This window comes from Apostichopus japonicus, chromosome 16 (assembly GCF_037975245.1).
Source record: "Apostichopus japonicus isolate 1M-3 chromosome 16, ASM3797524v1, whole genome shotgun sequence".
NCBI classification, from domain to species: domain Eukaryota; kingdom Metazoa; phylum Echinodermata; class Holothuroidea; order Aspidochirotida; family Stichopodidae; genus Apostichopus; species Apostichopus japonicus.
The window spans coordinates 7,727,209-7,745,435 of record NC_092576.1 but is presented as its reverse complement, the minus strand read 5'-3'; the positions used below and the strand labels follow the sequence as shown (position 1 = coordinate 7,745,435).

At 35.4% G+C, this 18,227-nt stretch overlaps 1 protein-coding gene across 7 annotated transcripts in view; it reads right to left on the bottom strand.

Moving 5' to 3' along the window:
• Positions 1-18,227, bottom strand: part of LOC139983565 (gamma-aminobutyric acid type B receptor subunit 2-like) — a 204,768-nt gene that overhangs the window by 29,076 nt on the left and 157,465 nt on the right. For all 7 annotated transcript variants that reach the window (XM_071997202.1, XM_071997204.1, XM_071997203.1 and 4 more), the window contains 4 exons: positions 16,398-16,535; positions 14,723-14,914; positions 12,886-12,987; positions 10,048-10,113 (listed from right to left, as the gene is read on the bottom strand). In XM_071997202.1, the coding sequence (XP_071853303.1) occupies positions 10,048-10,113; positions 12,886-12,987; positions 14,723-14,914; positions 16,398-16,535 (498 nt within the window). The remainder of the gene's footprint in view (positions 1-10,047; positions 10,114-12,885; positions 12,988-14,722; positions 14,915-16,397; positions 16,536-18,227) is intronic.

Genomic DNA, 18,227 nt, shown 5'->3' with positions numbered 1-18,227 from the left:
TTTCTATACTAACCGTTACTATATATCACAACGTAGGGAACAACCAGTTGGGACAATTTCCAAATGCTAATACCTCTCTAAACTGTACTACAATATCATGCTTCCAAGCGCTGGTTTTGACAGTACAAACAGTTCCTTACCTCTATCTGATTCTAATGCTAATACCACTATATACTGTCCTCTCGTATCATGCTTCAAAGCACTCGCACTGGCAGTACAAACAGTTCCTAACCTTTATCTGATTCTCATGCTAATACCATTATATACTGTCCTCTCGTATCTTGCTTCAAAGCACTCCCACTGACAGTACAAACAGTTCCTAACCTTGGTTTGATGGAAACATGATATTCATACTGCTCGTACTGACACGAATGCTCTGAAAGCGGAACATGACACAACAGTATAGAAAAAATTGTCCCAACTGGGTGGGTGCGGGGAAGGCAATATGCGACTTGCGATGTATACGGATCTGAGGTTTAAGTTGTGAAAGTCGTGGGTGAGAAGATTTTTCCTCTTCTAAACCATCATTAGTAACTTTTTTATATTTAATCATGACAAATATAAGTTTAAAATGAAGTTTAATATACTAACTGTGTCAGCAGAATATGTTCCAATTGTTTTAGAGACATTTTCAAGTTCAAAGATCTAAAAAATTACAGACAACATTTTGCAGATATCCTCATTATAGTCAAGTATATATTTTTCAAAACCACTATGACTGTTTTTCTCTCTCATAACTAATACACTGAACCTTTCACTTTTTCGTTTTTGAAGTAAATGTCTGTGGCTAATTTATTCTGGTCGTTGACCTTCCCGATATATATGAAACCATGAAGTATGTATTTACAGAAATTCGATTCCAAAAATCATAACAAACTTCCTAACAAAGATAGTAAAATTGTCAGAGCTGGTATTTCTGAAAATGCATTATTCACACACATACATATAAAGTATAAGAAATTTAATGACAAAAACTAGACTTGGTCCTTCTTGTGAAGTAGTCGCAATGCCTCATGGGAAATTCCCCAATATCTGGCTTATCAACTACGAAAGTGGAAATAAATATTTCGTAATAAATGTCTTCTGTTAGTAAATGACGGAAATAATCATAATAAAAAACGGCTTTGCAGACTAATATCTGACAAATCTATGATAATTATGTCATAATGACGTGTCATGTTTCTCGCAAAGACGCAGAGAAAATATCATACTTCAGACAAGAAAAAAATGCCATTTTAGTAAAAAAATGAAATAAGATACAAGTGCGCGTTATAGTGTAAACATGGAGTTGTTTTTTGTTACGAGGAAGACGGCATATACTTGGTTTTTATTGAGAGGGGAAATAATACCATGATAATTCTGGAGGATTGTCATGAATACGATTATTATGAATATGTTATCACACTTGTTCATTAGACAAAAAGTTTCAATATAAGGTAATTTGCAAATAAAATGTTCTATGCAGGAAGTTATCAGTATAAGGTTCATGTTTCTTGAATATGTGACAGAACTGGTATAATGTTAGTGCAAATCAAAACTCGTTCACTATGAACAAAATCGTGTATCCTACAATGTGCTGCCATATATATATATATATTGTATATTCGGTATATTTTCAAATGTGCTGCCATATATATTGTATATACTGTATATCGTACGATGTGTTGCCATATATATATATATTGTATATTTTGTATATCGTGCAATGTGCTGCATATATATATATATATATATATATATATATATATATATATATATATGTATATATATATATATATATACACACATATATATATATAGATATATATATATATTTGTATTTGTATATATATATATATATATATATTTGTATATATATATATATATATGTATACAAATATATGTATATATATATATATATTTATATATATATATATATATATATATATATATATATATATCGCCTTTTTTTGGGGGGGGGGTGGCCTAGAGTCCTTAAAAGGGACTTAAAGGGGTGTGGGTCCCCCCCCCCCCCCCGCCACCAATGCATATTAAGGCTATATTAGCTATGTCAATAATCGGTTTGGATAGGTGTTGTTGGGGGGAGGGGAGGCTGGTGAGAACCTTCAACCTGATCCGCGCCTATATATATATATATATGTATATATATATATATATATATATATATATATATATATATATATATATATATATATAATAATTCAAAAGATGATCATTCCGATAGGCTGTAACAAATGTTCAATTGAACACTATCACCAAGGTACTGTCACATTTCATTTTGTGTTGGAGTTTCATCACGTGCAAGGTGCTGTCATATACACCCACGTGATGGTAATATTTCTGATTAACTGTCACATTTGTTCACTATGAATATTATCATACAATCTACTGTCATATCTATTTTCAATATGTTAATTGTCACCATGAAGAAGTGATTATTTAAATGCTGAAGGTTGAATGCACTCGCATATCTGTTCACTTACGACTTTGAGCTATCACAAGAATGCAAACTAACAATTTTGAAATTATTCTCCGCATCGCTTCATCTGTTAATAACCTCTCTATACATCATCTGTCATTTTAAGTCTCTATGTTTATTCATCTTAGAAACAGATGATGAACTAGGTTTTCTTATTTCCTTTAATAGTTTCTTAACTACTTTGGATTTCTTCTAAACAGTCTTTGATAGATCTGGCGAGAGTCTGTAATAAATTGAGACTAAAAGTTTTATGTTTTATTGAAGGAAATAAATATTACGTCACAAAAATTCATTCACTGCCTACGACCTTCGAGTACGCACTTTCGTGATGAGACGTCGTTCCTGAGTTAAACAGCTTTTAAATTAATTATATTTTCGTGGCATACAAAGGTCTGTGACCTTAACCAGGTTACTTTGTTTCGGGTTGAAACTGTAGGATTGGTATATGGTGGAGATTGAAAAGCTGGGTGACGGAGTATTTTAATTCGATGTTTCAGGGTGTATGCAAAGGAGAAGACAGGACGGGGTGGGGGGGGGGGGTGGATGGCGGTTCGGGCAGAGGTTGAATGGTAGACCCTCCCACACCCTCCATTCCTACTGTTTTCTCTGACGACTGTTCTAGTTATTAGTTGACAATGCTTTTTACATTTACCGTAGAGGTACTACTATATATATATATATATATATATATATATATATATATATATAAATATATATATATATATATATATATATATATATATATATATATATATATATATATATATATATATATATATATATATATATATATATATGTATATATATATATATATATGGGAATAACGGAAAAACTGTTAAACAACTATGCTGCATTTAGAGAAAGGCTGGATCTCGAGTGAGATACAATAATTGAATTAGGTAAGTGATTGGAAGTAAAACAGCCAAAACCAAACATTGGCTGTTTTACTTCCAATCACTTACCTATATATATATATATATATATATATATATATATATATATATATATATATATATATAGTCTTCATAGAGTTGTCATAACATCCTCATTCTTCGCTATTGTTTTCTACACCGAATATCTAACTAAACATATACCATCATCTGCTCTTAGGGAGTTTCTCATTATGAATGTTCCAGTTATAATAATAATAATAATACACAGTTCTTATAGAGCGCAAATACACACTTAAGTCTCAATGCGCTGTTATGACCAAACCACAAACGGAATTGAAGGGTTAATTCTAGAAAACACAGTTTACATTCAAACAGCAATACCCTTGAGTTAGGAACAAAGATTCAAATTATGTTTTCACCTTATATATAAAATATAATTCTTCATATTGTCTATTTATTATCTGCTACTGGAATATTCCCTTAAAGTCATGAATGGCCAAAACAAAAAGTAAATCTTCAGTTAAAATATGAAAGAGCCAAATACTTAAGACGTATAGAAGGATTGAGTTTCATATATTGACCTCACAGTCACTTCGAGAACAATATCACAATACTTTATATTATCAAGATGCTTAATGAGATTCTGGCGTACAGTACTTTACACTACTACTTTCCTTGGGCCATTGGTATATATATATATTTATAAGTTAGGGTACATGATACCCACTTATCTTCTTCCACTTGTAATTTTATGTTTTTTCTTATCATTTGCTGTATCTTTTTCCCCGATGTTCATTATAAACACGAAGACGTTAGAGTCTTGGTGGTTGCATTAAAACACACTGATATGCTTTCCTTCGGTCAAAATACGAAATACTATCTAGTTTGCCGAAGAAAGATTTAAAATATTTTTGCTCGTAGTTTTTTTTTCCACCTCTTTGTTTTTTCTTTTTTAGTATTCGTAAAAAAAATTACTTGCATCCCGAGAGGAATGAAACCTAATACAACCAGTTAAGCTCTTGACGGGAAAAATTAAATGAGGGATGACACTTCAAAAACTCCTTAATGAATCCTAGTATTACTTCCGATTTTACACATTATTTATAGCAGAACCATGAGAGCAACTAAAACTGCAATCACATCCTCCATATATGTTAGGTATAGGCTTAGTGCAACAACGCATTAGTCAATGTTATCTGCTGCTACTGATGTCCTTCCAAGTACAGTAAAGTATAGTACAGAACAGTGCAGATCAGCACGGTACAGTACGGTACTATAAAGTACTGTACTGTATCGTACAGTACAGTCAGTACAGTACAGAACAGTGCAGATGAGTACGGTACGGTACGGTACTATAAAGTACTCTACTGTATTGTACAGTACAGTACATTACAGTACAGAACAGTGCAGATCAGTACGGTGCGGTACTATAAAGTACTGTACTGTATCGTACAGTACAGTACATTACAGTACAGTACAGTACAGAACAGTGCAGATCAGTACGGTACGGTACAATAAAGTACTGTACTGTATCGTACAGTACAGTACAGTACAGTGCAGATCAGTATACAGTACGGTACTATACTTAACTGTACTGTACAGTACAGTAACTCCAATAACAACATGCTGTAAGTTACCGTATAGGTAGACTATACTATAATATTGCTCTACTTCTACGTATTGAGCACTCTTGCAGCAGGAAGAGAACAATTGAATCGTTGTTTTTATATATAAGGGGAGTAATCTTAACAAATAGCGCCCACTACATTTGTGAAGAAGCAATGCTTGAAACTTGTAGAGTCAAACTTCATATTTTGAAAGTTTTTCATAAAGTACAATGACAAGAAGAGGTTTGAAGAACGCAAAAACATGGCTAATGACAGTGATAGAGTGACTGATAACTAACGCCAATATGTACCATATCGTTTGTTTTAATGGTAACGTAATCTATATTGTTTCAAACACTAAGTCCACTTGGTTTAGAAAGCAGTGACGTGTGTACAGGAACGATATGATTGAGCGATTGAATATAATCTGTGATAAAGTGATTGATATCCGAGGATTATATACTCGTTTTAAAACGCAGCAAGCTACACTATAGGACTGTGAATATATTGCATTTATATTCCCATATCTGCAGCCAAAGCAGATGTCTTAGTTGGAATAGTAGAGATAAGGGATGCTCTCTGAAATAAACTTTCATCAGGTGAAGAATATCATAAAATCATAAGTGTTTTATGTCCTCATGTGGTGATGGTGGGGGGTGTGGGGGGTGTGGGGTGGGGTGAGGAGTGAAGCGTATAGAGAGAGAGAGAGGGAGGCGCAGAAAACAGGTGAGGGCAAAGAACAGTGGACAGAAAGGTTTGCAGAGATTGGTGTTTGGAAAGAAATGAGAGAGGGAGATATAAGGAGGGAAGTATTATTTAAGAGTTGAGGGGAGAAGGTATATGGAGAGATGTGTGGGGAGAGAGGTGACGGGAGGAGGTGCTGGAGGGGGAAGCTGTGGAGCAAGAGGCGTCGGAAAACAGCAAAATTATCTCCCTCTTAAAAACTCCCATTCAAAATCAATCCACAGGACATTCTACAGCACAGACTCAAGTATTTGAACGGTTTTCAACAATTGCGCCTAACTTTTATTTAATTCAAGCTTTCTTTTTCATTTTACGTGGAGAGGACAGCTTTTAGTTACAAACAAATGGAAACGATTTCATTAATGAAAAGTGCAATTTAATAAAGGAAATGGGCACTTTTTATTGGAAACAAGCAATTAAGCGATAGTAGGTTATTAACTCTTTGTAGATTTTTTATAAAATGCAAAATATTAAATAGGTTGACAAAGTAACTGTAGCATACCAAGCTACATTGAACACTTGAGGTTTTAATTAAAATGCTATTCAATTTGTCTCTTTTTTTTTTGTTAAGTAAGGAGTAAGTAAGACAACAAAGAGAGAGGGGTGGGGGAGGGGGGAAGGGGGAAGGGGAAGGGAAACGCATTTTCCTACTGTTAGCGAAAATGCAAAGAAGTTAAAATCCATACCACTTAATGAAAACAAGTCGTTATATTCTGTATCTATAGCATTATCTACCCATGCAAGGGTGTAATCTTTATTGTTGGAAATCGTTGCAGTGCCTTTAACTGTGTAGATTATTAACACATGTATATTTGCTGTTTTATAGGCGAGGAAAATCTGTATTTAATGAGTCCAATAGTTATATGATTGCGTTGTATGCAAAAGTGAAACACGTTCTTCTAATGTTAACCAGGACACACAGCTAGTTTAATTCATTTTCAAGTCACCTATACATATGACGCCATGTAGAGCTATAAGTCACCTAACGGAGTAAGGCATAAATACATATCGTAGTGTTAGTATATTGTTGTTACACTATACTTGTAGTGTGTAATGTATTAACACATGCTGTAGTAACTATATATATAAAGTGTAACTTATCTATAACATATATGTACATTTACATACATAGTGTACATACATATATATGTATATGTGAAATATATGTTTCATTTATACATGTATTACACACATGTACTTTACACAGCCATGTTTAAAATCTGTATTAAGTATATTGTATACATATATATTTTATAGCACGTGTATGTTATACATATACGTGTACTCTATGTTATGTTCAAGTTACCCATAACATATATATTTGTATCTATACGGCTGCATTAATGTTCCTTTACGCAGCGAACTTTAGACAAAATAAATATCAAATTGAAATAATGTCACATCAATATTTCGACACAATGTATGTGATTTAAGAAATTATTATCACTATGGTAATATCAATTTTGCGTTCGTTTTATTATCTGTCTGGCTGCTCCAATTACTACGATATCAACTCTATTTTTTTATTTTTGCATTTTTTATAGTTAAAAGTCTTTAAACAGTTAGCTTGAGAGGCACCTTTGTTTATGGTACATTCATTTCAAGACAAAGGATTTCTAAAGTTCGTTTACCTTAACAAAATGGAAACTATTTAACCACAAAAAAGAACAGAGGAAGAGAGAAGTTTGTTCTCAGAAAGAAAACGTGTTTCCAACAATGCATCTGGGAGTAGAGAGGAAATGAGAACCTGAAATGCGAAGGAGTCGTTATTGATTCGAGATGGCTGACAGGATTATCTTGTTCGAGTGTTTCATGATGTGTTCAAGGCTACACATCAATTTCCATCACGCTTATATACTGTGTTTTCTTTCATACAATTCTCACAGGAAGTGACGTAAAACGACAAAGCCTGTATCAGCTGATATATCCTAATAGAAACACAGAAAGGATTGAAATCAGTAATATACTATATACTAAATTATTGAAGTGGAGCAACACCGCATAGGCTTAAACTTAATGCAGTATTTTGTACTCTCTCACATACTGTGTTTTCTTCCATACAATTCTCACAGGAAGTGACGTAAAACGACAAAGCCTGTATCAGCTGATATATCCTAATAGAAACACAGAAAGGATTGAAATCAGTAATATACTATATACTAAATTATTGAAGTGGAGCAACACCGCATAGGCTTAAACTTAATGCAGTATTTTGTACTCTCTCACATACTGTGTTTTCTTCCATACAATTCTCACAGGAAGTGACGTAAAACGACAAAAACCTATATCAGCTGATATCCTAAAAGAACACAGAAAGGATTGAAATCAGTGATATACTATATACTAAATTATTGAAGTGGAGCAACACCGCATAGGCTTAAACTTAATGCAGTATTTTGTACTCTCTCACATACTGTGTTTTCTTCCATACAATTCTCACAGGAAGTGACGTAAAACGACAAAAACCTATATCAGCTGATATCCTAAAAGAACACAGAAAGGATTGAAATCAGTGATATACTATATACTAAATTATTGAAGTGGAGCAACACCGCATAGGCTAAAACTTAATGCAGTATTTTGTACGCTCTCACATACTGTGTTTTCTTCCATACAATTCTCACAGGAAGTGACGTAAAACGACAAAGCCTGTATCAGCTGATATATCCTAATAGAACACAGAAAGTATTGAAATCAGTGATATACTATATACTAATTTATTGAAGTGGAGCAACACCGCATATGCTAAAACTTAATGCAGTATTTTGTACTCTCTCATAAACTGTGTTTTCTTCCATACAATTCTCACAGGAAGTGACGTAGACAACAAAAGCTGTATCAGCTGAAGGCTTATTAGAAGAACGATGCCAAATTTTGCACTTTCTTGGAACGCCGAATACATATTACTTCAGGTAGATGTTGAAAACTGCCTGCAGTACAGTTGCTTTTGATCAGATTGCTATATGTTTGTCATAAGTTTCCCTTGATTAGCAAAAACATCAATTGCAACAAAAGGATTATGCGTGTTTGCATATTGTAGAAAGATTATGCATCCAAAGATGTTTACACCACACCATGGACACGAACAGTTCAATACCCTCCCCGATTCTCCACCACTCTTTGTTTTGGGGAGTGGTGGGTTGGGGGTGGCGGGTGGGGGGTAGGGAAGAGGCGGAAAAGAGTTTGCAACAAATTTGCTCTTTTGTTGAATGTCATCATTTCAGTTGTGCTTGAGTGGATTCGTATGTGAACGCACTAATCGAAAGTACCAACACAATTTATTTAAAAAAAATAAGAAAATGAAAAACATAAAAAAACATCAATCACCCGCCCCCCTCGCCCCTCCCCCCCACCGACTCTCTCCCAATAAAAGAAAGGACAGAAAAAACTTAATCGAAATATAAGATACAAAACTCTTCAAGTCGAAACCGAGTCTTTGAAGCAACAAGAATTTGTTTACATATTTTGAGTTTGATCAGAAATGTGCAGACTTGTTGAAAGTTTCTCCTAGGGAATGTATGAGACGTGCTGATGCATAACTTACATGTTAATATACAAATTTGAGATCGGAGTGGGTTGTGGTAAGATCTGTTATTTTCAACGAAAAAAAGGGCTCGCACTTCAACCATGAAGAGGCAATACCAGCTTCATATTAGACACGTTTTAACTTGCTTACGGCATAGCTTGTTTACAATCTTGCGTTTATGCGTTACATGTTCTGAAACTGCGTTAAAGGTCAAGGGTTGTCCAGTCATCAATGTAACACAATGTAAGACAAATAATTTAGAAGTAGAAACAATATTCCACACTTTTAGAGACGGTGTAATCTTATTATCCTTATCATCATGATCCTGATCATCATCATCATGACCCTGATCCTGATCTTCCTCTTCCCCTTCCTCCTCCTCCTCCTCCTCCTCCTCCTCCTCCTCCTCCTCCTCCTCCTCCTCCTCCTCCTCCTCCTCCTCCTCCTCGTCGTCGTCGTCGTCGTCGTCGTCGCCGTCGCCGTCGTCGTCGTCGTCGTCGTCATCATCATCATCATCATCGTCATTTTTTATTTGTCCCTGAATTATTATTTGGCTTAAAATATTTTCTAGTTTTAGAGCTAAATTGTTATGAAGCCACTCTTCGGTGAGAAGAAAAATGTCACTCCTCAGTTGAGCGATCACCCCTATAGACTGCACCAAAGAACGAATTCCCGGCTCTGTGGAATTACAGAGTGCACACATGCATATTCTATCGAACGCCGTTACTTGATACATGCGGTGGTTATCCGACACTTTCAAAGGGCATAAACTGTGACTTTATACATGGTCTACTCACGTGACAGAATACCTTCCTAGCCATCGCTTCACTAAAGAATCCCATGATAATCCTGGCTCGAGAGGACTGAAGAAGGAAAAAAAACATCATGTCGATATGTTAGTTGCGGTATGTTTTAACCATATGGTAACCATAACAACAGATTAAAAAGTCATTAACTCTTGGATGTGAAAAGTCATCCCAGTTATGAAGAAAAAGGGGGAGTTAGAGAGGGAGATAGAAATAAAGGCACGGACATGAAAAGACAGCGTTAATTTTACAAAATCCAGAAATATTGTTAAATATAGGCCATTATTGCATTAATATAATGTATTATTTACTACACTTACAAATAAATTGAAATAGGACTTAATTGGCTATGTCATTTTTAATTATTAATTTGATTGTATACATTTGGTTTACCAGCAGGGTAGGACCAGAATAATTAAGTCAGTCATACATGGGTACTGAATTAGTAAACGGCTGGATGATGTAGGCTATATACAAGTCTCAGTGTAACAATAAATACCGTCGTGTTCAGTGGTCAAACTTCTTTCAATGTAACTGGGGCTGAGAAAGGTATAAACCGTTTTGCTTTCTGGCGCCACTGGGGCGCTGGTTGAGTATTGTAAGTTGTTCTCTTAAAGTATCCAAAAGCGTTACAGTTTATTTTATGAATGTATTTATCCGGAAAGGATACATTTCAACGCTTACGTAATGAGGCTTAGTCTACTATGTATGTTTACGTCAATCGTGGTACGTCTCAATTTCCTATAATGTAAAATACGTGTAAGCTAATTATTTCAACTATATCCTATATATAACATGTCTCCCAGTTAACTGGTCATTTACAGCCGTTTTATTCTACACAGAAAGCTTTTTTTTTACGAAAAGTTATCATGATAGACTTATATGACTCGTGTACAATCCGAACTAGTCGGGAAATTAAAGTGGGGATGGGAATGGGGGGGGGGGCTGGGGGAGGGTAGGTGGGGGCACAACACAACCATCTTCTTTGATTTTATCTGATAGAGGTAACAGTAATGAACAACGGAACCAAACAGCTAAGGCAAATCATGGGAGATCTAACATGTATTATGTTTCTCCACACACAAGACCAAAGATTTGGGCAAGTCTAAAATGATATGATTCTGCCACCCTGTGCTTCAATTTTGGTAATTCCGGTATAAGATCCTGTACAAAAGCTTCTAAAAACTTATTGCAAATTCTGCTTTAGGATCAATTTCCAAATCGATTCTCCAAATGTGTATCGCTTACGACAACGTTCACACACTTTCTTGACGATAAACTTCCATGATCAAATTGTGAAATTTCCATAACCTTTAACAAATTCTGATTTTCGGGAGGACAAAACAGAGCATAAGAAGACACTGGGGCTGCCTCACAATTATACGTGAAGGACCCCTATTATTAACATGACAACATAAATTGTCTGCAAATGCTGCAGAAAAGAAAATCTTTTAAAAGTTCTTGACATGGCATCTATATAAAGAAAATATTATTAGAGAAAACCAGAGAAACAAGATATGACTCATAATTGACAGATAAGGAGTAATGTTTTAGAAAGTATATTTCGGGACCCCTGGGACCTTCGTCAACAATAATCCGTTCAATGCTCCTTAATCCGCTTCCTGTACAGTCATGGTTTATTTGGTTTTATACAACACCTAATTATATTCCGGCCATTTGATTGGTCAATTGCTCGTCGATTGCATGCAAAATCCGCTCTATTGCACGCTATGATGATAGAACCATGCGTTATACTTTTTTGATAGCACTTTTTTCAATGGTAAGAGAGCAGAGAAACCTGTCTGTTCAAACAGTCTGTTGCATGAGTGCATTTTACATCCAATTATATCCAAATTTGAAGGTGTTGTATAAAACAAATGATGAATGGTTTCCATTCGTGCAATAGTGCAAATATTTCATTCGTTGAAAGATGTAATTTGTTCCATTCAACTCGGCTGCGCCTCGTTGAATGGAACATTTCATCTTTCAAATCATGAAATATTTGCATTATTGCACTCATAACCATTCATTATTTGTATATTAATTCCATCAATGCAACTTACACTTATCTAGCGTCAAACTTTCATTGTGTTACATTTTGTACTTTTAATTCGACTGCCAAGTTTTCTGACGAAGGTCCCAGGGGAACCGAAAAGTCCAATATATTTTCTAAAACATTACTCCTTATTTGTCAATTATGAGTCATATCTTATTTCTCTGTTTTTGTTTTTCCTAATACATATATATATGTATATATATATATTTATATATATATATATATATATATATATATATATATATATATATATATATATATATATGTTGATACTAGTTGAGACTAGTGGAACACTAGTAGTTGTAACTCGGAGTTTCACGCGTTTTAGCGATCATCAGACAACTTGAACACTGTAGTGTTCCACTAGTCTCAACTAGTATCAACATATATTCCGCTCTGTCCACTGAACATAGAGCACTCTGCGCCAAGATAGACGCCAACCAACCAGCTATATATATATATATATATATATATATATATATATATACATATATATATATACACACACATATATATATATACACATATATATATATATATACACACACATATATATATATACACACACATATATATATATATATATATACACACATATATATATATATATATATATATTTACATATATATATATATATATATATATATAATATTTTAGTTATGGACAAAATGCTTCCTTCGCCTGTCCAACATGATGGTTTCATATATTACAACAGTTTCCAACGCAAAGCGTAGTTTACAGAATAAAATTTAAAAAATGTCTCGATACTTACGTTGATTTTTTCAACAGCTTCTAGCGGATCGTGTGCAAAATCAGCTTTAGCTGTTATGTTTATTCCTCTCTCTACAGCAAGATCAACCTGTGTCGCCTGAGCCTACAGAAAGAAAATATATATAGAACTATGTTATATATTATATGTCTATTTTGTGTAGACGAAAAAAATACCCCACTTCAAACCTGGATTTATTTTACATTGCAGTAACATATTACCAGGCAAAGCTGTCAACGCCTGCAGGTCAGATCAAGAAATATTACCCCTACACACATGGGGGGGGGGGGTGTTGGGGGGTGCTAACAGAGAAATACAAAGAAAAAAATTATATAAACACATACATACTTAATCTAGCTTGTCTTTTAAGTTTACTGTTTGAAGAGAACAAGAAATATGTTAACATGACTTCTTGAGTCAGAAAAGGAAATGATGAATTTTTCAGCAACGTTTATTCATCAAACCTCGCGGGTTATTTTATGATCTTGAAACAGATATCGTGACAAACCGAAATGTGAGTTATTGTCCTGTGAGATTGAAAAATAAATAAACAATGAAACAGAGAAACTTTAGAGATGTTATAGTGTAATAATTGTGCCGACACTGCAGTTATGCCTAGTTGCTCATATTACGGCGCTCTGTCCGTACGTGTAACTATAGAACGTTAGCTAAGTAACAACTAATGTCATCACTCGAATGGGTTATGCTTAAATGAGCCCACATAATCGCCTAGCCCCACCCCCCTCCCCCGGGTGATTCCGTAAGCTAAATTCGGTCCGGTACGAAATCACTATACTAGTCTCGTTTTAACAAGACAAAATAGCTTCTTAAACGTAAAGGTATGCTGTAAATTGTCCCCAAATATGCCAGATATTCAAATATGGTCACCGTTAGTCAAAATTGATAAACTGTATTTATTACCACCCTTTGTGATGTTTACCTCACTGGGACACCCATTCGTTACCTGTGTGGACATTTAGAATGTCTGAGGACAATTTTGAGAGTAAAGACCTCCAGGAAAGTACTTTTTGAAAACTTCTAGCAATTATAGCGGTGTGCTATAATTTGGAGCCTATACAGACTACCTTTAACAGATTCAAATGACCTCCCATCTTCAGATTTCTGTCAAACGAAACGGCACTCCTACTTTGTCGACTGTCAGAAAGAGACGGAAGACCAATTGCCTTTTACGTCCGAGTATGCAGACATTATAAAGATGCAGAAAGTTTTCATCAGTTTTGATAGATACAATCATTTTCAAAGACGTTTCCGGAGGTTTCACATGATAATGAAAGATGAAAATTGTCCACACATTTTCTTCCATCATTTTTTATTCTACTTCGCTTAACATTTATCAGATTTCAATACAACTTTGAATATTTCGTCGGGTTTTTGTTGGTATTATTCTTGGATGCCAGTAACACATTGGCAGTCTGATCAGAACAAAAAGAGATGAGAAAAAAAAAACAGTTCTCCTATACTTTGAGATAGAGCTACTCTGAGCCTGTAACAAATTACTATAAATCTTGTTATTGGGGAGTATTTAATTTGTAATGAATCATTTTTTCCTGTAATCCTGGGATGTCGTGGTAAAATAAAAGATTTAATGGAAGGGTCCATTCCTGAAGAGATAGAAGAGTTTAGGGGGATACTGCACCGGGGGCCCTGGGTCAACCAGGTGTCCTGGAAAATATTCAAGGGGCTTGTGAAAATATGGAGGGACTCTGGAAAAAACGGGATACTAAATATCATTTCCACATTTTCTACGTTTTTGTCCCTTTGGTCCGATCTGACTCCCGGCGAGGTCGTGTGTTCATCGAGTATTAGTACATATTCTTACCAATATGAATCGAGGAGTGTTCTGATGTATTGTTGCAACTTTGGTCCAGTTGAAAAGCTGGAATAGTTTAATCCTTGCAGCACCGATATCGTTTTCAGAAGGCACGGTGCTGTAGAAATTTGGATAAAGATTCTTGTCAGGAACACCAGTTTTCTTCTGCCGCGGTCTTGGTGTTGTGTTGGCGTATGATAACTATAAGATGAAAAACAAAGTTTAAGTTACAAGAGAGGAGAGGAGAGGAGAGGAGAGGAGAGGAGAGGAGAGGAGAGGAGAGGAGAGGAGAGGAGAGGAGAGGAGAGGAGAGGAGAGGAGAGGAGAGGAGAGGAGAGGAGAGGAGAGGAGAGGAGAGGAGAGGAGAGGAGAGGAGAGGAGAGGAGAGGAGAGGAGAGGAGAGGAGAGGAGAGGAGAGGAGAGGAGAGGAGAGGAGAGGAGAGGAGAGGAGAGGAGAGGAGAGGAGAGGAGAGGAGAGGAGAGGAGAGGAGAGGAGAGGAGAGGAGAGGAGAGGAGAGGAGAGGAGAGGAGAGGAGAGGAGAGGAGAGGAGAGGAGAGGAGAGGAGAGGAGAGGAGAGGAGAGGAGAGGAGAGGAGAGGAGAGGAGAGGAGAGGAGAGGAGAGGAGAGGAGAGGAGAGGAGAGGAGAGGAGAGGAGAGGAGAGGAGAGGAGAGGAGAGGAGAGGAGAGGAGAGGAGAGGAGAGGAGAGGAGAGGAGAGGAGAGGAGAGGAGAGGAGAGGAGAGGAGAGGAGAGGAGAGGAGAGTTGTTTACGATGATCTAGCATCAGCTTAACTCGTTTGGAGAAACACGCCTAGGGAATGTGCTTACTAATTATCAAATAGGAACTGGCTTGCAATTTAAATCAGTAAGTTAGGGTCGCATCGATGAACGTGGCAAATGTAAAACCGTTACTTAACTAATTCCATCCACGAGGAATTATCTCTTACCGATAAGTTTTATTTTATTGCTTTCTGATATGAACATAGTTGTAAGATTGATAGTATCTCATCAGAGCTGTCATGGATATTGATAAAAGGCCTTCCATCAATGCCAAGATTTTGCGTTGACTAGTAAATCAATTAATTAATATATTTTTAAATACCCTTCTCTGCCAATTTTTGCGCAGCTATCACACTATACATTTAGTAATACATATACTTAAGATAACATATCAATTTGAAATTCATAATAATTATGCCATATGGATGAGAATGTGAAAACTACCAAATATCATTAATATAACGATCAAAAAATAACGTAGAGTAGTATTTCTCTTGTTAATTGTGACGTCATTAGGGTACCGATGAAGTTTCTTTGAAAAAAATCTCTTTTGTGTGGTTTTTTTTATAAATAGGCAGTATTCACCTTTAAAACTTCATAATTCTGAAATTTGGTTAAAAAAAAATCATTTTAATACGAACTTCGGAATACATGAAAGTTCCGACCCTCCAAATCTTGCCAAGATATTAAAGAATGAATTTAGCTACAAAATTAATTTTGAAATTTTGATGACAGTCAAAATAAAAAAAATCTCTTACAGTTTTGAAGATAAATAAATAGACATTAGTTGATTATATGTCAGATTTGGCGGCACACTAAAAATCTTTAAATTTACCACAGTGAACTATTGAATATTCAATCTAAATATTCAATGTTTATATATATATATATGAGGTTTTATTACCTGGACAATATTCCAAAAGTGTACCGATTCTGCGATGGGCGTGGTTACGCTAGGACACGCCCCTCCAAAGATCATAAACTTTGGCGGTCCAGAACCGAGAGATTCGAAGAAGGCTTGTAAGCCAACTGCCATCTTACACTGCAGGGAGAAGAAAGAAGGGTACAATTATGTCATTACACATATGGCGATAATACCTCATGTTTATTCATAGATCCTTATGCAAATAAGGCTTGCAAATCAACAACCATCTTACACTGCAGAGAAGAAAGAAGTGTGCAATGTCATTACACATATGCCATAGTGCTTCATGTTTATTCATAGATTCTTATGCAAAAGAGGCTTGCAAGCAAACCGCCATCTTACACTGCAGAGAGAAGAAAGAAGTGTACAATGTCATTACACGTATGCCATAGTGCTTCATGTTTATTCATATAATCTTATACAAATGAGGCTTGCAAGAAAACCGCCATCTTACACTGCAGGGAGTAGAAAGAAAGGTACAATGTCATTACACATGGCCCTAGTGCCTCGTGTTTATTCATAGATTATTATGCAAATAAGGCTTGCAAATCAACCACCATCTTACACTGCAGAAAGTAGAAAGAAGAGTACAACGTCATTACACGTGTAAAATGTGCCTCATATTTATTCATAGATATCTTATGCAAATTTGAAACTCTCCAAGAAATCTACTCTCGGTGCGAAGGAAAAGGAACTTTGTATATGAAGTAAAAACATGCCACAATTATACGCGAGCAGCCGCATGTTCATTCAAAAGTAAAATTTGAAAGTGTGTGCACTAAATACTAATACGATCAATATCTTTCGTTTCCTCACAATGTTCTGCGAACAGATGAATCATAATTTTCCTTACTCTGTGGCTGGTTATTTGGAGTAAAAATGCACTTCCGCGAAAATATCTGAAATTGACTAAGCCTGAAAACTTCCTTGTTAACTATCATTCATAAATCGGTCAATATATACTGAGTAACATGACCAGGTGCATAATGTATCAAATAATGAGCTTCATAGGTTCCTGACTGTGTGTGTTATTAGCTATTTCTAGGGACTAGTTACAAGGCAATAGGTACCATCATTATCTATGGATAACGAGTTCCATTTACCCACCTTCCCTACGTGGCATGGAAGCATGCTGATCTTATGTTCAGAGGAGGGGGGGGGGGGGGGATATTGCTGCTGGGCACACTGTGAGGACAGGTAACAGGTACGTGGTGATGAAAGCATGATTTTTACAAAATGTCATAGTGTTTAAATCAACGTTTTCTGTAGATATAGGCTACTTTGCAATGTTGAAAATAAAGGGCAAGAAGAGAAATTTTCCGAAAATAATATTCAGTTAGTAGGCAGCTCGTGTCTTTCTTAAAGAATTGCACCAACACTCGTCGGTATTTCAACACGTAAAGTTCATTGTGATTAATTTAATAATTATAGTTTTTGTTAAAAAGTCAATTTTGGTGAATTATTTATAAAAATTTGAATTAATAGGGACAATTTAACAATACAGCCTCAAATCGCTCAGACTATCACAACGAATTACAAACATGTACTATCGCCCTCTATTTATGAGTGACTGTTCGTAGGCTTATTCTCCAAATAAGTTAGACCGAATGAAAAGTCTTTTCTTTCATTTTTTGCTTAATAAATGGTCTTTCATATCACTAACCACTTTACAGATTGTCTGTCAGCAACTTTCAAATGTGTTTGTCCTCTTAATACAGCTGTGTAAACACTTGTCAACCAACCATATAAAATTCGAATCGATTTCATATCAATGTTAACATTTTCTCACCAAAATACAAAAACCTTATA